Raw genomic sequence first — 27769 nt, 5'->3', positions numbered from 1 at the left:
CTGTCTTCTTGGAGTCAGAGATATTTCATTTCAAGCTCTGTCTCCTCTCGCTGAAGACACAGTTCGATGATCACGGACAGTGATTTGCTGGTGTTTAGCTTGTCCCGCTCATGCCAGGAAGCAACCGCCTTTGAGCTATGTGTCTGTCTCTTACAGGAGGCCCAGGCCTTGGTGTTCTCACACCTTCCTCAGCTACCATTAGGAATGAGTGTAGATCGTTGGCGGGGAGGGAGAGAGAATGAGAGAGAGAGAGAGAGAGAGAGAGAGACTTGTTTCATTTAGGAGCTGGTCCAGATGTGTATCCCATTGTATTTGGGACCTTACAGAATTGGGAGAATTCTGGACTAGGCTCCCTGACCGAGGATAACGTCTCTTTCAGACTCATTCTAGCTCAAAGCCAGACTGGGTGACTTCGGCTTTGGTAACCCTTCTTTCCTTTCTTCTATACATTTGGTCTACAATGTGTCAAACACTGTTGTAGACACTGGTGAGCAAAGGAAAACTAAATTGGCTCCTGCTCTAAAATTGCTCACAGTCTGTTGCTGAAGAATGGAAAATAAACAGATGACTAAAATACAGTGAAATAAGAGCTATGGTGGAGATTTATCTTTTCATTTTGGTTTTTTTAAGAAAAAAAAAAACAAAGAGGCTTGTAAATTTCACTTTAATTTCCTGTTAGAGGGTTTATGGATATATTTTAATGCTTCACCAACCCTACATCAAGGAAAAAACAGTTACCTTAATTTTCTAGTCTATATTTCTCCATAAGAGTCAATTGCCTACTTCAGGAAGTCATAAACACAAGTGTCTACAAGGGCCGGGCAGGTGACATGAGTGCGTGCAGGGCTGCGGAGGAGGCTGGAGAACGGGGAAACTGAGGAGCGCTTTCTTCCAAAGGGGGCAGCTGCTTCTCAGAGCAGGCAGACTGTTGCTGGGCAGACATACACACCCAATGATGCCAGCTCTCATGGTTTGTCAAGAGAAACTGGGTTTTATGTGAAATCTTTGATTTTTAAATGTTAGCAACTAACTCAAATAATCAAAAAAAAAAGTTGCAGTGCCAGTGATGCTCTTCTCTGGCTGGACTGTCCAGAGCAACAGCAGTTAGTGTTCTGAGAGAAAGATTTGTGTGAACTCCTAAAGACGCACGTGAAGACTGTGGCAGAAACGTCCAGAGTTATCAAATAGCTCTCTCATCACTGAATAATGCTTTTGTTTTGGAGAGACAGAAAGGGAAACTCAAATACTTGTCATTTGCTTTTTTCTCTTTGCTACTGCAAAGCACTTTGCAGTATCTGGAAAAAAAAACCTCAAATAAACAACACTGTTTTTTCTTTGAAGATAGAATTTCCAGAGCACACCCACTGGAGACTGGGGCTAGGTCTGACCGTTTTTTTCTGCACCTCCTGACACCCAAACCAAACTGAGCTATGAAGCTCTAAATCCTCCTCTGCAGAAGCAAGTGGAAGGTCTGAGGCTGAGAGGCGTGGCTGTCCCTGGGCAGAGATCCCGTCCTACAGAAGCTCTGTCCAATCTCCCTGGGCTTTGACTCTGGGGACCCTGCCACCTCCTGTCCCATTCTCTCTCCTCCATAGCACTGTTGCAAGGAGCATGTGGGGTGGGAGAGCTGCCTTCAGGGCCGTGCCCCTTCTGTGCCCATTGCCTGGCTCTGGACATCACTGAGTATGCCTGTATCCGGCCACTGCAGTCTGAGAGAGGGGACACACTTCATCTTGAAAAATTTTAAGTACAGTTGATGTTACCTTCCTTAGAAGATGAAAGGGCATGGGTCACTGAGTGGCGGAGTCCCTTGGAGGACGGGGTGGGATGGGGGAGGCGTGCTTCCACCTGTGCCCTGCAGCATTGGCAGGGTGCCCTCTCCAGGCCATCGACGGTGCCAGCTGCCCTTTTGCTGCCCACCAGCCAAGGGCTATAAATACAGTCACATTTCCCACATACTGTATTTATGTTTCAGAAAATGTCTGCGTTGCATACGTAATGTAGGAGATATAATTATAATATTTCAAAACTGGCCAAATTCCGTGAAATATAAAATAACAGATGGCACCACACAATATTGGTGCGGTGTGCTTCATTTAAATCATAACTGGGGCCTGAAAATGTTCCCATTTCATGCAGGGTGGTGAGGAGAGTGTGTGTTGGGAGGAGGGGGTGGGGTGGTTCCCCTTCTCTGTCCTCTCCAAGCTTTTCTTTCCACGAAAGTGGAGTTATCGCGCTATTCATCCGCCGTAGCCTCGAGGCTGGCCTTGCTCATCTAACAATTGTTTCCTTCCCAGTGTTTCCTTTAGCTGGGGAATAGGAAGTGTGACTTGGACATTAACAGCCCATCAGATATTAGACCCCAGTTATGTGAGTGGCCTTGGCCCCTCCCAGTTGCCCATTATTCATTAACCACCAAGACGCTGTTGTTAAAATTTCAAACCTTCAGATACCCGTTCTTCACTTTATCTTCAGCGGCAGCTGTGATACTGGCTGCTCCCATACAGGTGTGGGCTGTGCAACATGGAGAATCGGCAGGTGGCGCCTGCTTTGTTTTGATCCATTGCTCATTCTCCACCTTCAACCAAAGCCAAAGCAGTCTGAGATGTCACCAATTCTCAAAAGGTCCTCGGGACACTGGAGTTCAAGTATGAAATTAGGACACCCTCCAGGCTTTTCTGGAGGCAACGTTATACTAAGAGACAGCCACACCACCTCTGCTGCTCAGATCTCCTCAGACCAAACCAAATGGCTCATGCTCAGATCGATCCAGATTCATATACACGCTTATACACAATCCACATTCCGCAAGCGGTTGCATTTGTTTCTTTTTTCATCCTAATGGCCCTTTATCTCTCACTGAAGAAACCGTAATGTCTAACAATAAGTTTGCAGACCCCTAAATTGTTCATGAACAATACAGTCATAATGGGCCACGGATGCTGGTTCCTGGCTCTGCTGCCTGGTATGTAAAGTCCTTTGTAACTCAGCTTTTACTGTGTCAAAGGCGGCAGGATCAGCCTCAACTGGACTGAAATAATCAGTGGATATCTGCATTCACCCTTCCGAAGGGGATTTATTTCCATAGCTCCTGCCTATCACAGATAATTGGGAATCTGAATGTGAGAAAATCATTGATCTTTGGGCGGAACAACATTCAATGGTTCAGGATAACAAATTTCAGCTTCACGGAAGAAAGAATATTGAAGAAAAAGCTATCCTGAAGGGCAGTAAGTTCCTCATCAATGGAGGTATTCAAGATAAACCTGGGTGGCCACTGGGAAATGATGGCATGGCAGAACGCATTCCAGAGTCTTGCTTCTCAGAGTGTGGTTCCCAGAACCAGTGGCTTCAGCTGCACCTGGAAGCTCCCTGGGAATGCAGATGCTCAGGCCTTGCCTGAGATCCACAGAGCCAGGATCTGCATTTTGGCTAGATCCCTTGGGGGTTTGTATGCACGTTAGAGCCGGTGGAGCACTGTCGGATAGGAGTCCTCACGTATTCGTGTTTCTGAGTGAACTGTTTGAGGTGTATGTGGTCTATCACGAGCCTACGACTGGCTGTGATGCTCGGCGCCCTCTGAATACTTACACAGAAAGACCACAGATGAGGAGAGTCTGAGGAGGCTCCCCTGACTCCTTCCCTCCTTTATGCTTTTAAGACTGTGGAATTGGGAAGCGTCCCTTTTCTTGGCCTGATGTCCACTCCACTCCAACTTGCTGAGGGTGCTGAAATTCACACTGTGGTTTATTCCTTTGAGCTTGAACATTGAGAGGTCCCATGAAAATGATAACATCTTAAGTAGATGCAGTAATGCCTCAAGCCATTATTACCAATTAAGATATTAATGTTAATTAGGGCATCAATTTGCTATCAGAGAGCAGGGCTTATCATCTTCATATCCCCACTACTTAGCATATTGCCTAAGAAATATTATTAGATTATTTCTTTTCCACTTATAGCTTTTTCCAAAAAAGGATTTGGGGTGGCATGACCTGGTCCAATAAATATATGTTAAACAGGAATGGTTCAAAATCTATGGGAGTTAGTCAAGGTACAGGTGGGTAAAAGGATTCTTTGTGGGGAAATTTTTGAGGATGAGGCATCCCAGGGAGATGTGGACCACAGGGGTGGCTCCAGAAAAAGAGAACTTACGGTGTCTCTTCCACGATGTGCACAGAGAAGCCTTGTGACCCTCATGGAGAACACACTCTCTGCCTCTTGCCTTTGTGACAGCAGACACTCCAGAACTTGCATGATGTGTGCCCAGGCTTACCAACTCAGATGTGCTATGAGGAAGTGGCTAAGAGCATGAAGAATCCTGGCTATGCCTATTCTTAGTGCAGTGATGGCCTTGGGAAAGTTGCTCAGCATTTTAAATCCTGTATGTCTTTGCCTGTAAAATGAGGATAAGAGTAGGAACAACCCACAGGGTTAGAGGATGAAACGATGTAACACGCTGTGCTTTGCACAGAGTCCGGTGCATAGAGAGTGGTGGCGAGTAATAAACGTTGCTGCGGTTGCCACTGTTGTTATTGTTTTGCTAGGGCAAACGACCTCAGCTCGCTTTGGAATATAACCCTACATCTACACTCAGAATTTCACAGACCATTTTGTGACTTGTAAACAGCACCCAAAAATGTATCCTGATCCTGCCTTCCTCTCTGGTTGACTTGTGTGCTCCTGACTCCAGACATCACTCTCATCTCTTCTTTTGTAGATATGGATAGTTTCCTGGCCAACTTTCACTTGCATAGGGGCACGGGAGATCCATATTGCTTTATAAAAAAGGGACAAAGCTAGAGGTATTTCACTCAATCTTCATTGCCGTATGATTGATTGGTAATTACGCTTTCCAAAGAAGTCTTCAACATGAGGACAAAATACTAAAAGGTGGAACTAAGTGAGATAAGTTATTACCAAGTTCCTTACCCATTCTGCAGGCAGAACTCCTCCCACATTTAAACAAACCCAGGTGAAGGAAAACTAGACAGAAAGACTAACGATGACTCATTTTTTTCCAGGAAGGTTAATTTGCTTCACGAGGACACACAAGAATATCTAGGATATCCTTTCATCTTCCCACGTCCTCCTGATTAAGTGCTTTGGAGGAAAGGCTTGCATACCTCTCAACTTTCTCTAAAAAACAAGAACCTGGGGTACCAGGAATTAGGGCTCAGTGCCTCAGGTTGGGTGTGCTGAGGGCATTCACTAGTTTTCCCATGAATGTCCTTTCCTTCTAAACCAGGATACTATATTGCATTTAGTCATCGTGTCTCCTTAGTATCTTCTGAACTGTGTCCAACACAGAAATCCAATTTTGTCAACATTTCACCAAGAGCTGGGGAAGGATGCTGCCCGTTTCTCAGCTATTTTACAATCACTATTGAGTTCCTACTATGTGAGATAAGAAAAAGTGTACCAGCTGGGGATGGTCACAGAGAGGTACAGAAATAGTTACTGTACCTTGTAATACCTACTGTAACAGGAAATACACTAGGCACTGTAATATCCCTGAAAAGAAGTGGATGACTCTCAATGATCTTTGCCAGGAAGACACAACAGCCCAATTCATATTTTCTGGTAGAGGGCTCATTGGGATGGACTTTGTGACCAGATGAATCAATTGAATTGGGGTGTCCATTTATGTAAGGGATTACGTTTCAACACAGTTCAGAAAGAAAAAAATGCCTGTGAGTATCGCTCCTATGAACCAATGATTAACATAGAGTGTTAGGGGGTTATATTCATAGAGCCTGGCTTTTCTATTCCAGCTGCGAAATGCAGGTGTGGGGTCTGCTTAAGACAGATCTGGTTGGGGTCTGCAATGGTAAGTTGCCCCCATGTCTCTTCAAAGTCTAGATTCTTGAAAAGTTGTCTATGTGTTTGTTCTCTCTCCTTTCTTCACCTTCCACTCATCTTCCAACCCACAGGAGTTTGGCTTCTACTCCCTTACTCCTACAAAGGACTTTTTGTAAGGCCGTTAATGCCCTCCCTGGCAATCATCTAACAGAAGAAGGTTAACACTCATCTTACCCGGTTTCGTGGTCGCCTTCTGCATTGTCCATCACTCCCTCCTCCTGAAAGCCCTCTCTTCTCCCGGATTTTGTAACACAGCCCTCTCTTAATCTGCTTCCACTTTTCTCTCTGCTCATTCTTGGCAAGTATTTTCTATCCTGGCCATTGAGAAGAGTATTCTAAGACTCAGTTCTAGATTTCCTTATTCCTTTATTTATTTCCCAAGATCATCTCATTTTTTGACATCGTGGTTGGCATCAATTACTGTAGAGCTTAAAGAGTGCAATTCATCATTTCTCTCTCCCCACCAGCTTCTGAAAGAGCTGAGAAACACCAAGTCAAACAGGCATCAAACTATCAATCTTATCACTGGTAAAGCTGAACTGGAGAATGCAGTCTTGATTCAAGTCCAAAATGAGCTTCTCATTTAACAACCTCCTTTCTCCCAATTGATCTCATTCATTTGGCCACAGGCAAAATAATTTGTCAACTGTAGCTGTAGGCCTCTCTCTGCAGAGTCAGGGCCTGCCAGCGGCTTATCACCCAGAGAAGGAAGAAACAGAAAGGAGGACACACATGAGCTCCAGATAGTCCTTTTAAGGGGAGAAAGGCAGTGAGAAAGAGAGAGAGGGCCAGCCAGAGGGAGCAGGGAGGGAGCCACAAAATGAATAAATGTGTGTGAGCAGAGCCTGGTAATACATTAACCCTGCCTAGTGGGGAAACAAGGACTCAGACATGTCAGACCTTTGTCATCTCTCCAGTTAGAGAGATCAATTGTATTCCTGTGGGGGAAGAGCAGTGGGAAGCGAAGGACAGACAGCAGCTTCTCGAACACTTTTCCTGAGAAGGCGAACACTTTTCCTGAGAAGGCAAAAGTTTCTATTATACAAACCTGAAGAAACTTGGAAAGAGGGAGAGACAACTCCTTCAGTGACTACTTGTCTTATGCAGCTCACAAAGTCTTGGCCTGTGTTGAATTATTACTGTGCGCCAGGCACTGTGCTCATGGCTTCATGTCCATGGTCTTAGCTTATTATGTCAACTCTATGAGGTTGGTGGGTGGGGATTGTTAACAGAATTAAGCTTAGAGAGTTTCAGGTCACACCGAATGTCAGGAATGGATATGGGATTAGAGTGCAGGCAGTCTGAATCTAGGACAATTAGCTGTTGTGTGAGGCAACTTCCCCAGCAGAACCCATGACTGCGCTCTTCAACCAGGTCTGAGTCCGGTATGTCCTTTCTCAGCCATTTACACTATGTCCATGCAGAAACAGAACAAGGAATCAAGGAGTCAGTTTTGAAGACTTTGCTTCCCCTGTTTCCATCGCCACCAAATTCTGTGGCTTGTATTTCCCGAAACTGTCTACAGTTCAGGCGTGGGTGTTTGTGCCCATTGCTTTAGACAAAGCTGCTCTTGTTCGTGCCTGAACCATTGCAGTGCACTTCCGACTGCCCCTGCCACATCCATGTCTGCTCCTTTCCGACCCATTCTACACACTGCATCCAGAATGCTCACGCACACCCCCTTCCCCAAACTTACACATCATCACTAGCTCCCCTCAGTTTGGGGATGGAGACAAAGCTTCTCAGCAGAGCCTGTGGTCTCCCTGGGACTTGGCATCCTTCTACTCCTCCTCCCTCACCTGCCCTGGCCACCTGGGCCTTCTTTCAGCCCCTTAATTGGGCCCTGGTCATTACCCACATGCACAGTGTCCTCTGCCTGGGACCTCTCTGCCCTAACCTGAATTATTTTCATTCATCCTTGAGATCTCAGATGAAATCCCTCCTCCTGAGGAAAGGCTTCCTTAGCCTGTTAACCCAGGTTCAGCCTCCCACTTTTCCTCTCTTAATACAATGCACCTCCATTTCAGGTAATTGTCACAGTGATAATTACTGTCTACATGCATGATCATTTAACAAAAGTCTCAACTTCCCTCTGAACTTTAAACTCGGGGGCCAGAGGCCTCGTCTGGTGTTGCTCTCTTATATCTCAAGGGTCTAGTATGGTGTCTAGACAGAACAGTTCTCAGTAAATGCCATTGGCTCCTCTTACAGTGATGGTGATGCCTAACATCAATGAAATGCTTTCTGCACGCCAGACACTGTTCTCAGTGCTTAACACATTTTGTTCCTTTCTCACACCGGCCTGAGGAGGTAGTTACTTTCTTCATCCCCATCGTCCTGATGAGGAAACTGAAGATAGGAGACACGAGGCGACCTGCCTGGAGGGACTGAGTGTCAGAGCCAGATCCCAACCCCAGGTCTGCTTGGCTGCTTGCCATGAGACTCTGCAGCCTCTGCAGCATCCATTGCTGGACTGTTTATCTGAGAGCTGGAAAGAGAAGAAATCAAAATCTTAGTTAATTGTGAAATGGCCTAACTCCCTCTTGTACATATTTTGGGTGTCTTCCTCACTCGACTGTGACAAAAGTTGTTCGTGACTGTGTTAAATGTAAGTTTCCATATTTCTGATTTTGTAATGACTGGAAGAGAGCTGAAAAAACCAGACCAAGAACCAGAGCCAAGAATGAAGTGCCCTGGGGCATGCCACAGGGAGTAGAGAGCACAGGTGTGCAGGGATGCAGGCAGGAGAGGGCGGACAAGGCAAATCAAGACATCAGGGAGGAAGGCGTCTAAGGCAGGGCCAGGGAGCTGGAAGAGCCCTCCCTGTGGTTGCATTCAAGCCTGCCTTCTGGAAGGAAACTTCCCATGGGTAGGATAGGCTGCAGAAACAGTTCGATGAAGAGTTTTCTCAAGTGACATCCTGAGAAACAATCAGCTGAAGGTCACAGTGGGGATGTAGAGATCTTTCCACCCGTCACGCCATCCAGGAAACTTCCCTGTAGGAATCTTTGGGATCCACTTGAGATTAAGACTTGCTAGAAATCAATAAACCAGGTTGTTTCTGGAACAGTAATGACAAACAGCAGCCCTTTATTGAGCTTCTAAGCACTGTGCTAAGTGCTTTACAGACTTTCTCTCACTCCTGGTGGCAGCACTGTGGGATGAACATTCGTATCTTCATTCATCAGGTAAGGAAGTAGGGACACAGAGAGGGAAGGGCAGCTGTCTGAGGGTACACAGCAGGATTCTAACTCAGGCCTATCTGATCCCAAAGTCTCTTCACCCTCTGCATTCTGCCTACTGTGGTATGGTTTGTGGTCTAGCCACAAAAGTGATTTTGTAGAAAGCCTTGATGTTCCTTCATTCATTCATGGGTCTCTACATTTATTCTACACATATTTACTGAATACCTCCTGGAGACTGAGGCTGCAGTGCAGAACAGCAGTACTGAGAAGGCCTTGGCCGCAGATGCAAGAAACAAATGATGATGCCTGAGGTGACACAGGTTTCCTGTTTACTAGTGTCCCCAGTGGGTGGTGAGATCATAGGTTGTGACACTTTTTTCCAGAAAAGTGGCACAAGGTAAGGAGGCTGCACAAGGGGAGGAGGCCACACTGGGGGAAGAGGCCACATGGGTAGCGGGGAGGAGGCAGCCACGCTGTGGGAGGAAGCTGCGCTGGGGGAGGAGGCCGCACGGGCTGTGGGGGAGGAGATGGCCGCGCTGGGGGAGGAGGCTGCAGGGGGAGGAGGCCACACTGAGGGAAGAGGCTGCACTGAGAGAGGAGGTGTACTGAGGGAGGAGGCGGCACTGGGGGAGGAGGCCGCATGGCGGGGGAGGAGGAGGCCGCAGGGGGAGGAGGCCACACTGAGGGAGGAGGTTGCACTGAGAGAGGAGGTGTACTGAGGGAGGAGGCGGCACTGGGGGAGGAGCCGCATGGCGGGGAGGAGGAGGCCGCAGGGGGAGGAGGCAGCACTGGGTGGGTGAGGTGAGGGGCCTGTACGAGTCAGGAGCCTGCTGTGTTCCCTTTTCACTCTGAGATCAGAGAACCAGAGACACTCTGTGTGTCATCACCACGTGATGTTTCTGTCTGTGACCCACGGAGACCCTCAAGGGCTCCTCACTCAGATTAGCCCCTGTGCTCCAGCTGCTCCCTGGCCTCTATGGGGAGGAGGGGCCTGCACTTACCAGCAGGTCTTCTTGCTCCCGAATGCCTTGTTCGCCCAAAGCCAAAATTGATACTCAGTCCTGCTAGCTTTCATTCAGTGGAACCAGCTGCTTCACTACCCCCCACTCCCTCCCTCTCTCCTTTCTCTCTATCCTGGTGGGTACAGGGCCTTTACTTTATGCCATCATGCAAATGTGTAAGTCTCTTCCACAAAACGTGTACTTGAGAAGGAGGCAACGGAGCATCATGCTAAATGAGGTAAAGGGGTTTTGCTGGTTGTCTTTAAAACAGGTTTCTCTCCTGCTTGAATATGTGATTGAAGAATATTATTCTTTCAGTTTGCATTTGTGTCCTGGTAAATGGTCTCAGTGCCACTATGCAGACCCTCCCTGGGGATCTCCTCCTTCCCTCAGCCATTACTAATGCCCACCGGCCTGCTCTGGAGCAGGAACCAAAACCACACTTTCTGGTTCCTCTACTTGTAGGTGTCTGTGAAAGTCACATGTAACTTTTCACTTACTCCTGCTCTTCTGCCAGGTTTCTGAGAGCATGAAGATCCCTCTCTGGAGGACAGTATTATCTGCAACTGATTATAGAATTGTAATGAAGGCTTCATGAGCAGCACACTAAGATATCCAGATGGGCAAAATTGAGCCCTTGCAAAATGATCTCTTTACTATTTCTCCTACTTGGGGAGGAAGTTGGATGATTTCTAAGCCTCTGGTGGTATTTTCTTGGATGAGAATAAAAGCATTCTCACTGTTTTAACTTATAGTAATGAGGTGGGGAGAGAGAGAGAGAGTGAGAGAGAGACGCACCACACCGTAGAGGCAGGGGAGGTCTGGGAGAGGAGGTTGCATATATGAATGAAGTGGGCCCTAGGGCTGCAGTAGCGTAAAGGGGTCTCTTTGCCTAGAGAAGCAGCTGGAATTCCAGATGATTTTTATTAGATGGAATGAAGAATCAGCAGGGTCAAGTCGTCTGATTTTTCAAGAAAACCTAAAAATCTGGACGAGCACTTGTCAGCAACATATTTTATGAAAAAAAATACTGCTGGACATAGAATACATGTACTGGGGTCAAACCCAGCTCCCAGGCTGCCAGTTTGCCATTCCTGGCATATGCTGTTCCAAAGGATAGACATTGAAAGCTGTGAATGTGGGCTGTGAGCCTCCTTCCATGGGAGGTGGTTGGAGAGATTACTTTAATGAAAGCATCAGGGAAGAAATAGTTCCTCTTCGCTGTCAGAGATCAGAGTGCAGGAGCCATGAGTTCTTGATGCTCCAATGTCATGGCTAAAATCTTGGCCTGGAAGATGTAGTGACAAGTGTGCCCTTTGGCACGACCGGACCTACTGCTGTTTGCCATATCTGGCTCTGTATTCCTCAGCTCCAAACCCTTAGCACCTGCAGATCCTGGCAAAGGTTCCATGAGCTGAATTCCACCTTAAAATGCTGTTACGGTTTAAGCATGGTGGCTCACTCCTGTAATCCCAATGCTTCCGAAGGCTGAGATAGGAGCATTGCTTGAGTCCAGGAGTTTGAGGCTGCTGTGAGATACAATTTCCCCCACTACATTCCAGTCTGGGTGACAGAGTGAGACTGTATCTAAAATAAAAAAATATATATGCTTTCAGGTTGGTGCTGGGAAAAGGGTGCTGGGTAAATAAAGGCCTATTGGGCTGGGGAACCTACGGGTGAACTGTCTTCTGAGCACACTGGAACCTTTTAGGACTGTTGTCTTAGTGGATCTCAGGGCTGATCTGTGATGGCAGGTGGTTCCTAAGAGATGCATGGTTATGACAGTTGGTGAGTTTCTAAGTTGGTCTCAGGTGTTCTGGGCAGCTTCTTGGGGATATGGAGACACTGCTCAGAGATGATTTTTGTGTGTGTGTGTTACCACCTGACCTTTTGTTTTAGTATTTTGCCACAATATTAATGAAGTTATTTTCTCTAGCCACACATTTTGGATAAAAATACATGCAGCTGAATAGGCTCTGGAAATATTAATGTCAGACCACAAGAGATTTGCCTGGAAAGGAGGCTGAGGGTCACTGAAATTTGTTGATTTAATCATCCTCCTCGCTCCAGGGTTCCTAGGACCATAGGCAAATTCAAACTCTTTGTTGGTGGTGGAAGTAATGAGAGACCCATGTAGTTTACCTCAGAGTTAACAAAAGCAACACAAGTCCATTTAAAACTGTGCTCCAAGCTCCACCAGAACAAAGTCCAGGTAACCTTCTCCTCAGGCTCTGATTTCTCATTTTGTATCAGCATCTGTGTTCCAGGAGTGACAAAGATTTGGGAGAGCATTGTTCATTCCAGGGAGTACCCAGCATGCCCCCACCCCTCAGCAAAAAAGCAAAAGAGCAAAAAGGCTTTATTCACCACTTCCCCTCGTGAGAATTGCAGTTCAATAGTATAGACTGCTGAGCAGGGGCATCTTTAGGTTAACATTCTAACTTGCAGGTCTTTGGTTTAACTGAACTTTGGAGGCCTCAGAGGCTCTTACATCCTTCAAGGAAATATTGAAAACAGAAGCAAGTGTGTCAAACACAGGTACCTAGTGAAGCTTGAAGAATCTAATTTTGCAGGAGGGCATCTTCACATAAGTGCTGCGGTTTTGTGTAAGGTAAGTCTGGGAGGAAAATCAGATTCATTTCAATCTTGAGCTCTCCACAATTTCCAGTCCAAATAGATGTAGCTGGAGTTTGTTTTTTTCTATGTCATTACTGCTCGGTCCAGTGTTTCCATTTTAAAAGGTGTGCATGTGGACTCAACCAAAACACGGATTATTTAAAATACTGTGCTGGCTGATTTCATTTAAATGGCACCACTATCTTTGGCTAATAGTCAGTGCGCTCTTCGTGAAACATGCAGATGTGGCTGTGCCTAGAGGATTTCATATCTACTACCACCACAGTGATACGGCCATTTGCATGGGCATTCCTACCTTTCCAAGGGCTTCTTCGCTTGCCATTTGGTTGGCTCCCTCCTTTCTCTAGGGACCGTGGAACACTGCATCAGGGCCATCTCTGCAGGGCTCAATCTGCCCTGCAGACTCAGCTTCTCTTTGTGCACAATGGATGCTCAGTAACGGTTACTGATTGAATGCTTAGTAAATATTACTTGAAAATAAGCTAAAATGGTCCAAGATTAGATGCTGACTTAGTTTTTGCCATAGAAAGATGCATATTGAGTTGAAGTAATAAACTCTTTGATTCCTCAGCCACTTTTACTACATAGAGAATTAGCTCCCGGCCCCCAAAGAGGCCAGAGACAAGGAAGAGCTTGTCCTGCATCTCTGTGCAGCTTTGGAGTGAATTCTGGATGTAAATCCTTAAAAAAAAGTGTGGATTCCCTATGCACTAAATATTGGTCTATGGGAAGAGAAGAATGTGGAATTAAGTACCTCATGGCTAGAAAACGTTAGAACCCGGATTGTGACCAAGGTGTATGATCCCTTGTTGTATGCTTTTTAATGACTTGGGCTTTATTTTTACATTGGCAAAAACGGCTAGCGTGACCATTGAAGTCATTGTCACGTAGTCTCTGGGGCCAGCCTTTGTGAACAACAAAGTCGCCTAACTCTCCTGAGCCCCTATCCTGCAAGAAAACTTATTTTGGGCTGTAGCTTCACACAAAAGGTCAGTGTCAGCAATCTGTGAGCACAGACATGCAGGAGGGAGGAAGCCTGAGCGGCTCCCTCCATGCCAGCCGCCTCCTCTGAGCCAGTGTGGGCCCTGGCTAGGTGGAACCTAGGCAGCAGCTGGTGTGATGGAGAGGCTGGAGGGGTCCGGAGGCAGAAAGAGATGCAGTTAAAATTCTCTGCATTGCTTGAACATGTCCCCCTGGAAGCCATGAAGTTAGGGAATGTGCGACTGTGTGTTTTCCTTTTTTGTCACCCCCCGCTTTTCTCTTTTTCTTCCACCAAATGCAAATCAATAGATGTGTATTCACAGCCTAACAAGATGTGAAGGAGAGAAGAGTAGCCTTTTCATTCAGGGAAGAGTACGAGAGGCCCCTCCGCACAGGGAGGAAAGGAGGACAGGAAATGGGCGGGGAAAGCAGAAGGGAGGAGAAAGAAAGGGAAAACCAAAGCCAGCCACGAGACAGAGGGTGGCGCTCGGGCGGGCGAGAGTCTGGGTGCGCTGGCCCTGCCTGTCACTTTCTCCTTCCTCATTCCTGCTCCTCACTTTGGAAAAGGGATGATGACTTTTTACTCCTTAGATAGGCTATTTCAGTTCCTGCTTGAGAGATGTTCCGGGGGAAAACTTGCATACGAAGGTGAAAATCTGGTGCCATTATCTTCAATATTTAGTTAAAGTGGGATCAGGCATGTCTAAATAGCAGGCTTATAATGAGGCAAGCTTGGTTATTGCACCGTCTTGAGCTCATCTAGCCAGTGTCTGGGCTGTGTGTGAGCTAAGGCCATGCTTATGGGATTAGTGACAGCAACAGTATTTGAAAGGAGCATTCCTTGTCGGGGCTGGCTGGCAGGAAAGGCCTAAGCATCAGGATATATGTGTGCCGGTCCTGGCTTCAATCCTTGATCTGCTAGAATTTGGGCCAGATCTTTTCATCTCAGTTCCTCCTTATTTTTCTATCTGCAAAGTGGGGCTAATTTGTCCCTCCTGTACTCCTTCACATGGGAGTGAAGCAAATAGATGACCTCATAAATGTGCATGCTTCCAGGGCACTTGAGCAGTAGTCAGTCGTATTTCAGTGACTCTGGTTTGTGCAGGACTTTGCTTTATATGGGAAGCAGTGCTTCCTATTTCAGGTGTCTTCACGGTTCTGCTTGTTATCCTTCCTGCTTCACGGCTACCAAGTGCATGAACTAATATGCAGTCAGTTACGGAGGGCTGATCTCCAGTGTCTTCCCTCATCTCACAGAAAGGAAAGCAAAGGATTAAAAAGGTACAAATCCCAAGGACAGAAAAAAAAAGAAAAAGAAAAAAAATTAGGGATGTGATGGAATTTTTCTTCAGAAATAAAAAAAGAATCCGTGGCAACTGATTTAGTACAGAAAGGAGTGAGTGACATGGCAGATAGAAGTAGGTATAGAAGGCTTATACCATGAAACCCAGGATGGTCTGGGAATGAGAGGTACAGGGTACCTTGGAAGGCAGAAATGGGGAGGACTGAAAGCAGTGGACTGATTGAAAGTCTGTGTTACACAGTTCTCATCCACAGAATTCCCTGATCCTCACACTATAGCATGAATGGGAAGTTTGTTTTGGAAGGAAGTGAAGAAGAGAGACTCTGGTCTCAGCCACAGGAGAGTGTTGAGGCACTCTATTAAAAACAAAGAGGTTGAGAGTCTCCATGCTGAATGGTGAAACCCACTGAGCCTTCTTCTAGAATAACAGAAGCCAGGTTTTTACTCCCCTGGCAAGAGAATGAAGGACTCCCCTGTGGGGAAATTTGTCTGGCTTAAGGAAAAAAAATGACCTAAAACTGCTGACACTTTTGGGGAAGGGGTCCCAAGGCCAGCTCCTTGCCTGATAATCTTTAAAGGGTCTGCCAGTCAATAAACTCCATTGATGAACACAAGTTAGTCTTTTATTGCTTTTCTCTTGAATATAAAAGGAAGACGAAAGATCACCAAACAGTTGAGGAAACTTTCCTGCATAAAAGCCTAAGACAACACAACTGAGTGAGAAAGAAATACGTTACTGAGGAAATGGAGACTTTGCTGGCAGCAAAAGGGAACTTCAGAAGCCTTAGTTAATATCCTCAGAGAGACATTAGAAGATATTGTGATCGTGAAACAAGAATAGGGCACTATTTTTTAAAAAAAGACAACAAAGAAGACCATTTGAAATTAATAGTTTGATAGTATAATTTAAAAATTTACTAGGAGAAATTAAAGTCAAGGACATCTCGATGAAAAAGAGAGAGAAAATACATGGAAACCAATCCAGATACTCTAACGTCCTTTTAACAGGAACTCCACAAACAAGAACAAATACAATAGAGAAGAGAAACGTTTCAAAGACACAAAGCAAAAAAAAATTCAAAGTTCCCAGATAAAGGACATGAAAGTGTTCATACTGACAGAGTTTATTGAGTGCTTGTTACAATGAAAGAAAACAGACCCACATTAAAAAAGATCTTTATAACATTTTAGAAAGTCATGAATGGAGAGAATACCCTAAGTATTTACTGAGACAAAATAAAGTCGTCTCACATACAAAGATACGTAAATTGATATTCATCAGACTTTTCAACAAAATTGCTTAAATTTAAAGCAAATAGAGAAATGACTTCAAAATTTCAAGTGGATATTCATTTTCAACCCAGCGTTCTATTTGCCGCTAAACTAGCTCTACCTAGGTTGAGTGAGGTAAGAATAAAGCCGTTTTCCAATATGCAGGTAGCCACCTAAATATGCTTTCTCAGCAATTTATACAAAGATGTGTTGTGTTAATACAAGGAAGAACATCAAGAGGAAAGAAAACCCATATCCAGAAACCAGGGAGAAGCACAGGCTTTTGTATTCTCTTGGTAAAGGGAAGTCCCAGATGACACCTGAGGCTCGGGGGGATGAATGGCTCTGGGGAATGCCTTTAAAACAAGACATTGATAGATTATTCAATTCATTCAACCATATTGAGAGGAATTTTAGAGTTCTGCAGAAAGTTTGGGGAGATTCAATGATAGGTCTATAAAAAATTAAGCAAATTAAACAGAGAGGCAAATATTATCTCCAGGAAAAGCAAAAAGTTCATAAGAAAGACAATAATAAAAAATGTCAATACTGAATATTGATGTAATCCAAACATTGTGACATTATTTATATTAAAAAAGGGAAGAGGCCGGGCGCAGTGGCTCAAGCCTGTAATCCCAGCACTTTGGGAGGCCGAGGCGGGTGGATCACGAGGTCAAGAGATCGAGACCATCCTGGTCAACATGGTGAAACCCCGTCTCTACTAATACAAAAAATTAGCTGGGCACGGTGGCGCGTGCCTGTAATCCCAGCTACTCAGGAGGCTGAGGCAGGAGAATTGCCTGAACCCAGGAGGCGGAGATTGCGGTGAGCCGAGATCGCGCCATTGCGCTCCAGCCTGGGTATCAAGAGTGAAACTCCGTCTCAAAAAAAAAAATAAATAAATAAAAAAAAATAAAAAAGAAAAAAATAAAAGGGAAGAGAGGTGTGAGGTTAGCAATGAACAGGGTTAAATCCTCGTCTCCTGTAGTAGGTAGTCAATAAATTATTTTAAAAATTGTTGGCCAGGAGCGGTGGCTCATGCCTGTAATGCCAGCACTTTGGGAGGCTGAGGCAGGCAGATCACGAGGTCAGGAGTTTGAGACCAGTCTGATCAACATGGTGAAACCCTGTCTCTACTAAAAATACAAAAAGTTAGCCAGGTATGGTGGCAGGCACCTGTAATCCCGGCTACTCGGGAAGCTGAGGCAGGAAAATGGCTTGAACCTGGGAGGCAGAGATTGCAGTGAGCCCAGATTGCGCCATTGCACTCCAGCATGGGCCACAAGAGCAAGACTCCGTCTCAAAAAAAAAAATTGTTAAACCAAGAAGTGGAAGAATAAGCACATTTTTAAAAGAAAGAAGGAAGCAAATACTGGAAGAAATAGCTAAAAGAGATAGAAGTTGTTGCTCCTGCAGAGTGAGATTTGGAATGCTGTTTTTAATTTTAAGCAGTTAATACTAATAACTTGATAAACCAACTATATATTACTTTAAGATTTTTAAAAGTGTTTTTAGAAGAGTGACGCTGACATGATGTAGTAAATCTTGTAATGGCTTCATGTAAGTGTATCAGAGACCTCTGATGGAGGATGGAAAGCATGTGACCTTTGGGGTCAGCCAGCTCTGAGTGAATCTCAGCTCTGCTAATGCTCTGCGGAGCCTTGGAAAACTATAGCTGACATTTCTGTAAAGTTTGTGCTGTAGTGCCTACTTTGTGAAAGGGATTGGTGTGAAGAGCAGCCATGGTACATGTTAGCTGCCTTGCAGGGAAACTGGAATGTCGTGTGTCTTTCATGAGTGATACTTATTATTTAGGCTATCTTGGGGGTTGACCAAGATATTTTGTGAACATATTAAAATTGTGAAGAAGTATCAGAAATAGGTTAACACCCAAGTCCAAAGGTACGACACCCATTGTAAGCGAGTCCCTGGGATTTCAGAAGCGCTTACTCTTCTAGTCATAAGCCAGTCATTTAATAAATCAGTGCTCCTTTGAACTAAATGGCACCTTTGTGGTTTAAAGGAGTTAATGTGCCTTCCAGTGTCTTTAACTTGCTTTCAGGGAATCACTTACAGCCCAGGAGGCTCCAGTTCATTTTGGAATATTGAGAACTTAAGTGGAAGAGTCAGATTTTAATCTGTTATGTTTTATCATCTTCCCCTTTTTATTTTTTGCAGGCAACCCCCACCCCAACAAAAATTTCAGTATCTAAAAATCTGTCCTTCCTGTTCCATTGTGGGGCTTCAAGTGCACCAATCCATCATCTTAACACTATTTACTGCAAAATTTGTCTCAGCAAAAGGTTGGGTGAATGTGAATTGCACCAAAGAGCCTTTAGTGTCCACACAGTCCAGTCCCTGCTTGAAGGCTTTGAACTTGCTGCTTTTATCTGCTAGGAACAATCTCAGGCTTTCCCCGCCTCTGGGCAGCTCCTACTAGGATACCAGCTTGGAAGCTGGGCAGTCTCACACTCTCCCTGTCCCCAGGTATATCTGTAACTCATGCTTTTCTATCAACGTATATATTTTCTACATGCACTTGTCATTAATGCAATCAATTCACGGTTCAATGTTCGCCTCCCTCACTGGTCTCTGAATTTTGGAGGGGTAAGGACAGTCTTATCTTGCTTTATATCGTATCTCTTTGCATCACACATAGTAGGTTGGTACCTGGCCCAGAGTAGGTACCTAAGAAATATTTATCACATGAATGAATGGATACATAAAATACCATAAAGTAATCTCTTCATTGGCACCGTTCTCTGTATAACAAAGAAAAAATATGAGTCAGAGGAAGTCCCTGTATCCTTGCCCAAGGTCATACAGCTGGTGTGAAGGAGCAGGACTGGCACTAGGCAGGGGCACATCTTCAACCCACGGAGACCCCATCCCTGACCCAACATTCCCAATTCCCATCTGGCCCTAGGAAGCTGGTCGCTGCCTTTGAAGAGGTCGGCCCAGCGCCGCTGTTCCAGAAGAAAGAAGCCCAGGCAGAAGTGAAGGTGTGACAGTCTCCTTTGCACAATTGCCTGGTTTCGCTTGGTTTGTTCCCCTACCTTATTGCTATTTAAATAGTTTTGATGATTTTGTTTGCTTTGGAAGGAGAAAATAAAGATTCACAGAAGGTATAAAATTGCATATTATTTACCCCAGAGAAGAGAGCAGTCCCCCTAGTAAATATGCATTGAAGCATTTTTATTTGTATTTGTATTTCTTAAAGATGTTTAAATAGACCCAGCAGACCGTAATATCTCTTTTCAGAGTTGGTGCCATCTATTGATTAAATATGCATTTATACATTTCTTCCTCTACTTTTTTTTAAAGAAAGGAGACATATGTTTTAATCATATAATAGACCTAAAAGAATTGATTAGTGAAACTATATATTTGTTTATGTGTTTCCTTAAGGAAGATTATATTAGGCATACAAATTTTAAAAAGTTATTTCCTGCTATACATTGAAGTGTATTAAATTGAATTTAATTAAAAGACTCAGGGTACGTGTGTGTGTATGTCCACATGTGTGCATATGTGTGGATTAGGAAAGATGTTGGTAGAATAAATGGGTGTTTTTAAAGCAAAGATCTAGTTGACAGGAAAAGGTGAATGAACATAAATTTTGGAGTTAGAAATACCTTGATTTCCTTGCCACTTATTAATCTTAGAGGAGGACTTGAAACTCTCTGTAACTTGTTCTATTTATTTATCTGTGACATGGGCTAGCAATAAAGGTACAGTGAAAATTCATGAAGTTCCTAGGATTGTGATTGGCCCAGTACAGTTTAATGAAGCTTTGAGGCTACCAGCACTGCTCCCTCTCTCTCTTCCTTGTGGTTAAGAGCACCAGTGGTAAAGGCAGACCTCGAACCCAGGCTCCACGCCTGGGCAGCTCTGCAATGTTGGGGATGTTATTAAAACTCTTTGAGCTCCAGTCTCTTCCTCTAGGCTGTGTGGGTGATAGATAAATAGGGGATTTGTAAGGCCAGTAACTGAGCAATTGGTATGTGAATATTCAATAAAAAGATAGTGCCCAATGTGGTAATTTCTTCTAGGGAGTCACTCACTTTGGAAACAGAAAAGCCCAGGATTAGGTTTTGGCTGTCACTAACTAGATGTGTGACCTTGGATGAATTACCTAACCTCTCTAAGCCTAGGTTTCTTCATCTCTCTAGAAGGTGTAATTACACCTTCATAGAGGACACTGCTAGGAATTGAATGTGATAATATTTTCAAAAAATCTAGCCTGCAGAGGACGAATACATGATGTCTATTATCCATACAATAACATCAGTCACCAAGTCCTCCTAACAACTCTGCGCTCCACACACAACCCCCTTCTTTTCCTCTTCCACTGCTACCATCAGTTCCAGGATCTACCAAACTTGGGTCATGCCTACTACCAAGTATGCTTGCCATAATCCCTTCTGTACACCTCACCCAGGTTAATTTCCATAAATTAACTCCCTCTCATTCACAGCCCTCTTTTGCTCAAAAAAGAAATTAACTTTTTTTGTTCCCAGCAGGAGGGAATTTCTAAATCACTGGTCTAGGATTCAAGGTCTTTCTCTCTTGGTCTACCATCTCCTCCCCTAACTCCTCCCAGCAGGGTTTCTGCCTGTGTCTGCTTTCTTCCCCTCTGTGAGACGTCCGTCTCATTTCCATGACCTATCTGGTCCCTTCCACCACTTTAAGCCAGTTGTATTCTCCAGCAGATTCAACCACTGGTAGTAATTCTGGACTTCTGCAGGATTCCAGCATTGTTCAAAGGCTGCACATGTCAATTTGCTTGTGGATGACACGTTTGTAGTGATGAGGTCTACATAATTCGACTCTAATAGTATGTAAGTGTCCCATTATTTTTTACATACATTCACAAAGTCACAGTGCTAACTTTTGGTTGATGTCTTGAAATATATTGTATGCTCTTTATAGAACAAATCATATTCTTCATTTTTCCAGCCTTGAAAAAAGATTGTGTTAAGTAGGTACTTCATAAGTGTCAAGGGATGATACGATCATCATCTGTTTTCTGTTTGACTGCTCAAGTTTTCTGACTTGTTCATAAGGAGGGAAGTAATCAATTGTTTTACTTCCTTAAAAGTAAACAGGATTTATTTTACAGAAAGAGAGGAGCTCGGTCAGACCCAAATAACTTGTTGGGAACTGGTTGCTTTATAAAAACTATGTGGATTTTGCAGCAGGGCAGACCTGGGTTTTAATCATAACTCATTAGCTGTGTGGCAAGTCAGTCACTGCATTGCTCTCAATCTCTGTTTTAGCTAATGAAAATTCAGGCATAATAATGCCTACAAGGAAGGACTCTGGTGAGGACTGAAAAGTGATAGAGGTGGATACCTGCCCATAGTATTCCCAAAGTTGGGAAAACTTTGGGAATTGCAGCAAAGGAGGAAGGGAGAATGATCTCCTGTGGAGTGTCACAGACCTCGAGGTGTGGACACATGGAGCTGGGAGGGAATCCAAGCCACTTGAGGTCTTTGGAGGGCACTTGCGACAGAAATAGTCTGCTTTCTCTAATACCTAGTGCTGTTCTGATCACAGACCCTCCAAGTTCAGGGTATAGCTCAGTGGCAGCAAAACTCAGCCAGCAGCTGACAGACATGTGTCGGAGAGGGCAGCAGGCCATTTTAGAGCAGGGGAAAGTTCTGGCTTTTCTCACACCCAGAGATACCGCCTACCTGTATAAACTTCTGTTTCAGAGGAAGGGACAGACTGGACCCTGAAAAGGAGAAGCAAAAACAAAACAAAACAAAAAAAAAAACAGAAGGAAGCCACAGGTATCCTTCTGTGGCCTTCTCCTTGGGAAGACTTCCGATGACTTCAGCAAATATCCGCCTCCTTGAGATCTAATCTGAATCTTTCCCTGCCTATGCTGTAATCACAGCAATTGTTTGGTCTTCTATAGCATCTTGCCTTGGTAGAGTTTCAGAATGCTCTAATTGTGGGGAACTGGCCAATTCTCCCTGCATCTTTGGTGAGAAACTGTAACATGCCCATCTCCTTGCTGGGAAAACCAATTGCTTCCAAGCATTCTTAATGGTGGAATGGAGGGGTGGGTTGCAGATTTAAACGTCTGAGCTCTCCCTGTGGGTAGCAGTTCCTGCTCCCTTCCTGCCAGGAGACTAGGGAGAAGGAAGAATGATAAAGAAATGGCATGGGCAGTAGTCACATTTCTGCCAAGCAACCTTTCTTTCTTGGTGTGCCCTGAGCCCTGCTGGCAGTACCAGGCCCTCTCCACTGCCCACCAAGGAGCTCGTGTGTGTCCACGTGAGCCCCACACCGACATACTCACACAGATTGCAACACGCAGGGCAGTGCTCCAGTGAGGGGGTGAGTGAGGGGCCGGCTTCAACTCCCCTTGGAGTCAAGCCTTCCAAGCTGGAAAGTCTCCTTGCGTCGCTCAGGAGAGTGGAGCCAACGTGTGCCTTGGAGGAGGTCTGCTCTGAGCCCTGTACAGATTGGTGCTGATGATTCTTACCAGTTGTGTGTATGTGCAAGAAAAAAAATCAGAGACGCTGCCTGCCTGCTCCCATCTCGCGCGCACTCGCTCTCTTCTGCTCTCTCCCTCCCTTTGCAAACATTGGATTTAAACCTGCTCAGAATTCAGCACAGAGGAAGGCAGCAGCGGTAGCAGCAGCAGAAGCAGTAGCAAGCCCGGCAGCTGAGAGCACCGCAGCGTCGAGATGTACCATCCTGCCTACTGGGTCGTCTTCTCCGCGACAACTGCCCTGCTCTTCATCCCAGGTACCGTACAGGGGAAGGGTGTTTTCTCTCCCTGGGGCGATTGTACGACGTGAGAGCAGGAGAGGTACCGGGGAGATGGAGAGGCAAGGAGGAAGGGGTGAGGACAGGGAGTGTGAGATGCGTGTGAGTGAAGGAGGTAGGCTTGCTGTGTGCACGCACACACACTCACTCGCTCACACGCACGCAGATGCTTTCAGCACGGGATTTGCTCTCTATTCCGGGGATCCGGTGAGCTGGGTTCGAGATCTGCACCCTGCTGTGAGCCACTGCTGTTTCGGTGAAAGGCACCAACTGGCATTAACCAGTTGTGGTCCTGGGGATAGGAGAAGAGGGGTTTGAACTCCCAGCCATGAATCCTTCTTGTTGCCTATGTCGGACCTGCAGGATGGAAGGGACGTCCTCTTTTCTCTCCAGTCGCGGTGATCTCTCTGGATTTCTGAACCAGTCCAGATCTCTGCACCTCCCTGTCTCTCTCCCTGTCTCTTTTCTCTCTCTCCACCTCTCTCAGCTTTCCTCCTCCCTCCCTTCCTTCGGAACTGCTCTCCCCTACCCTCTCCCCCTGGAGCTCTTTCCCTGCCCCGTCCCTCCTTCTCTGCTTACTCACGCAGCTGCTCCTGTATTTCTTGTCATAACACAGAATCTCTACTGCCTGCCTTCCTTTCTTTATCCTTCCACCAAATGGGCAGATTATGCCCTTGAAATTCAGAATCCTCTCAGTATCTCCCTCCTGTTCCTTATATCAGAAATGTGAATTTCCCTTGGCAGAATTTGGAATTTCCCTGCTGAGGGAAGGTTGGGAATCTGGGTTTTCCTAATTCTCCCCAGCCCCTTTCCCACCTTGTCTAATGATTTAAATGTGATCCCACCTCTCACAGCAGTTACTTGTTTGGGAAAAACAAATCTGCAGTGACACAGGTAAGATGCTGCAATCCTACCAAAATGAGCTTAGCAGAAGCGCTGCAAAATCCAAGGCATCTTAGTAGATTTGATAATTGCACAGGAGTCCTTTGCAAGCAGACAACTGAATGCCTGCAGGCATCTTTCAAACAATGCCGAAGGGGCTAGGTTAGGCTTGCCAAGGTTTTCGGCAGTAGCAAAGTGTCCATAGGATTTCCACACCAAAACCACGCACAGTCAGGATGTCTTTTTTTTCCTCCCAAATTGAGATACATGCATTGGGTTAAACACTAGCTTAAACCTAAATTTTCATGCATACATTCCACAGACGTGAATGCTGAGATTTTAAAACCTTACCTATCTTTTTATAAGTAAAACATACAATTTTACATTGTTGTATTCAGCATTACTTGGTCAGGTTTTGTGGGAATATGTGGGGGTTGGAGGTTGTTTTAACAATATAATTCCCTGAGTAGTCCTAAAATGCAAAAGTGAAATCAGATTAAAATGTAAGTTTACTGGGGAGGAAGAAGAGAGGATCAACTAAAACAAGTAATCCAGCCTATCATATTTTGTAACGCCTTGTGAAGATGACACTTTTTAAAGCAGGGATGGGCTCTGCACAACCGTGTTCCTGGGTGTTTGTTTTAGGCTGACCAAGAAGTTCAGAGTAGGGGTTGTCATTGTTCTTCCAAATTCTAGCAGCATCCTAGGGGGTTCAGCCTGGGCGGCTGTGCTCCGCAGGGAAGGCAGAGCCAGCGGAACACTCAGTACCTGCCTGAGCCTGGTAGAGGGAGCCAGGTGGGTGCACTGGGTCCGCAGGAGAAGACAAACTTTCCTGCGTAGGCAAGTCCCCCAGCTGGATGGCAGCTCCGGGGGGGCCTTCTTGCCCTCGCTTCCCCTCCTCTCACTGTGCTGGAGCAAAGATCAGGACCCCCATCCCAAGGGAGTCCTGGCTGTGTAGATGCGCCCCTCACGGCAGAAATCAGAACATTACACTTTAGAAAGCAAGGGGGGGGGCGATGAGTCCCAGTGTGCTGAAGCTGCATTGCAGTGTGCCCTGAAGGAGGGGGAGCCAGGGTGAGACCTCCCTCTAGGGGTCCTGTGGTACTGCATTGGTGGGGAGCAGGCAGACCTTGCTTGCAGAAGAAGTACCAGTAACTAAAGCCGGTTGAGGGAAAGGAGAATGAACATGCACCCTTTCCTGAATGGCCTGAAGATGGTGGATGGCAGTGGCAAGCTATTCCCCAGTCTTCTGGGGAGGGCAAGTCCGGGGCATCACCATACCGTCCCCTCTTTCTGCAGTCTGTTACCTGCTCTGAGGTCTACTCTTATGCTAATTGTGTCAGGATCCCAGCAAAACAAGAACAGGGGAGGAGGAAAAGTTCACCTTAGAAGGTGTAAGTGGAAGAACGCATGGCATCTTGAGGGGTTCTGTGGGAAACCTGGCTGGATCTGGAGGTTCTGATGAGCTGCCATGGCTTACTTGTGACTTCTCCTTTCTCTTTTCTTTTGCTTCCTGTTATAGCTTTAGACTTTTTTTTCTTTGTTTCAAATGATGACGCTTTTTCTCCCACAGGGATTAATACCAGCTTGCTAGCCCCTTACTTTCCCTGTGTCTAAAGACTGAAGGCTGATGTAATAATGGAACCTTGACCTGGTTAGGCCTCGATGCCATTTTATTCTGCAGCTCCTATTTCTTGGTAAAACATGTTTCCATCCCAGAATAATTTTAAGGTTAATGCTGTTGTCGCCTGGTACCTTCCAGGGGGAGACTGATGGTCACAAATAGCTTTTCTAGGGAGAATTTCTGGGATGGAAAAGACAGTCACATGTGGAGGCTGTGATGAGCCCACACCCAAGCAGGGCAGAGGGCCAGTGGCCAACTTACTTGTCATGCTAGAGGAGCAGTCCTAGGCACTGGACACCCTTGGTGGGGGTGAGTTTGTTGTCCCAGTAGGAGGAGAGAGAGAGTCTGGGCTAGTGGCCTTCTTGACCTTGGGTCTGGGGGCTCTGGAGGAAGCAGGAAATGAATGCTATTGGACATGTACATCAGAACCAGCTAGGAGGAGAGAGACAGGCTAAAATGGGGAGTCCTTGTCCTCATCTCAGACAGAATAATTTTGAACCAGCACCCCAGGTCCTTCTGATGACCTGCAAACCACTCTGTCACTTAAAACGTGTGCCCATGGCCTACAGTATGTGAGTATTTGAGTCAAAACCTGTCTTCCCCCTGCCTTTTCTCCTCCAGCTTTGAGAAATGGCTCTGTGGCCATGGGGCAGGGTGGCGTAAGGGTGAGAAGGTGCTGTCATAGCCAGCAACCATGGCTCAGTTCCTGAGGCACAGTGCTACCCAAGGCCTGCCAGGGGTGAGCGCCATGATGCAAGGATTGCTAACCTGGAAGGCTCCTTTGCTCAGATTCAGACTATGACTTCCCGTTTGTCCCCTTCTTGGCCCATCATGTTTGTATCTTCTTTGTTTCGTGACTCTAAGCTGGGAAGTTAGCTGGGAGGGGTCCCCATTTATCCAACCTGGATTGAGCTGTGTATGCACTGATCTGTGAACTCAGATTCTGGCTGCAGCTTCATCTCCTGCACCTTAATCAGGCTTTGCCTGTTTAGGGTCAGAAAACCCTGACTTGGACGGAAAATTCCCTGAGGGAAGATTCTTCCCTCCCTAGCACACACCTTCCTGCTTCTTCCTTCAGGGAAGTCCCTAAATCTTGAGTTTCTGGGCTGGGAGGTTTGGCTTTGGGGTAAGGCCTGGGGGTGGGCTCTATAGTCAAGTTCTGATGAATTCCTTTCCTACTTCTTAGCCTCTAACCAGGCCAGAACCAGGGAACCTGCTAAGAGTGCCTGATGTGCACAAGGGTTCTAGTGGGGGAATCTACGTGCCAGACTCACTAAGAAAGAGATAGGAACAAGGGCAAAGCATCTGGCCATGAGCAAGTCCTCATCATCCTGTAGCCCATCATGGATTCAGGCCATCATGTGGCCCTCAATCCCTTAAAAATGATTGACATATTAATAAGGTCAGACCACGTTGTCTGCATTCAGCATGGGCCCAGTGGCAATAGCAGGCATTGAGAAGGAGATAGCATCAGCTGCCTCACGAAGATGACTTTTTCAGTAGCCTAGAGCTGGGCAGCACTACTTAACCTGAGACTAATCAGAGGTCCCGACAGGCTTGAGGTTCTCCCATGTTCCCTTCGTCCTGTTTGCCTTTGTGCTTTCTCTAATTCTTAGCACCCTTCGTCACATCTCTGTAACCTAGAAAATTATAGAAGGAGATTCCTTAAACAGCTGGCACTTGCCTGCCTTTGTTTTCTAGCAGCTGTGGGCCTGGGTCTCCCATGCTGGCTACTGGGACTACCTCTGGTGGTTATAACCTCAAATCTGTGTTAGGGCTGCCTGGGGCTGAGTGCATTTCCCTTTAGGTGGGACTCCATCCAAGCCTCTAAGTGTGCTGAAAGCTGAGAAGTGACTCTGAGTAGTTGTTCTTTGAGGCTCATTTGGTTGGTTCAAGGCATCCTCTAAGTCTGTAAAATGGGTTCCAGCCATGTATAAACCTTGTTTTCAATTGGACAGAGTAGCTGAACACCTAGGTTAGATGATAACAAATAAACATTTCTGAATTTTTATTATAAAAAATCTCATTCTGGTCATCTAGGAATAGGGTAAAGAGAGAAGGCAACTCACATGTTGGCGAAGGGGAGAGGGCATTCCTTATTGTTGAAAAGGGAAGAAGATAAGGTATGTGTCTTTGTCACAATGATGAAAATTAGTAAAAGACAATCTACCCATTCATTCATTGAACAAGACTTTATATAGGTTCTGATTAAACACAATGCACTAAGATAGTCTTTTGC

General features: G+C 45.6%; 1 protein-coding gene across 2 annotated transcripts in view; it reads left to right on the top strand.

The window, feature by feature from the left end:
• The first annotated feature begins 22371 nt into the window (after positions 1-22371).
• The window catches only part of OPCML (opioid binding protein/cell adhesion molecule like), a 1160549-nt gene continuing 1155151 nt past the window's right edge, over positions 22372-27769 (top strand). The window contains exon 1 of one of the 2 annotated variants that reach the window (XM_012449163.3): positions 22372-23003. In XM_012449163.3, the coding sequence (XP_012304586.1) occupies positions 22943-23003 (61 nt within the window). In that variant the 5' untranslated portion in view covers positions 22372-22942. The remainder of the gene's footprint in view (positions 23004-27769) is intronic. The other variant, XM_012449168.3, reaches the window with a different exon arrangement.

The sequence above is a fragment of the Aotus nancymaae genome, unplaced genomic scaffold (genome assembly GCF_030222135.1).
Source record: "Aotus nancymaae isolate 86718 unplaced genomic scaffold, 86718_ANA_hifiasm-v0.15.2.pri h1tg000012l, whole genome shotgun sequence".
NCBI classification, from domain to species: domain Eukaryota; kingdom Metazoa; phylum Chordata; class Mammalia; order Primates; family Aotidae; genus Aotus; species Aotus nancymaae.
This window is presented reverse-complemented; position numbering and strand designations above follow the sequence as displayed.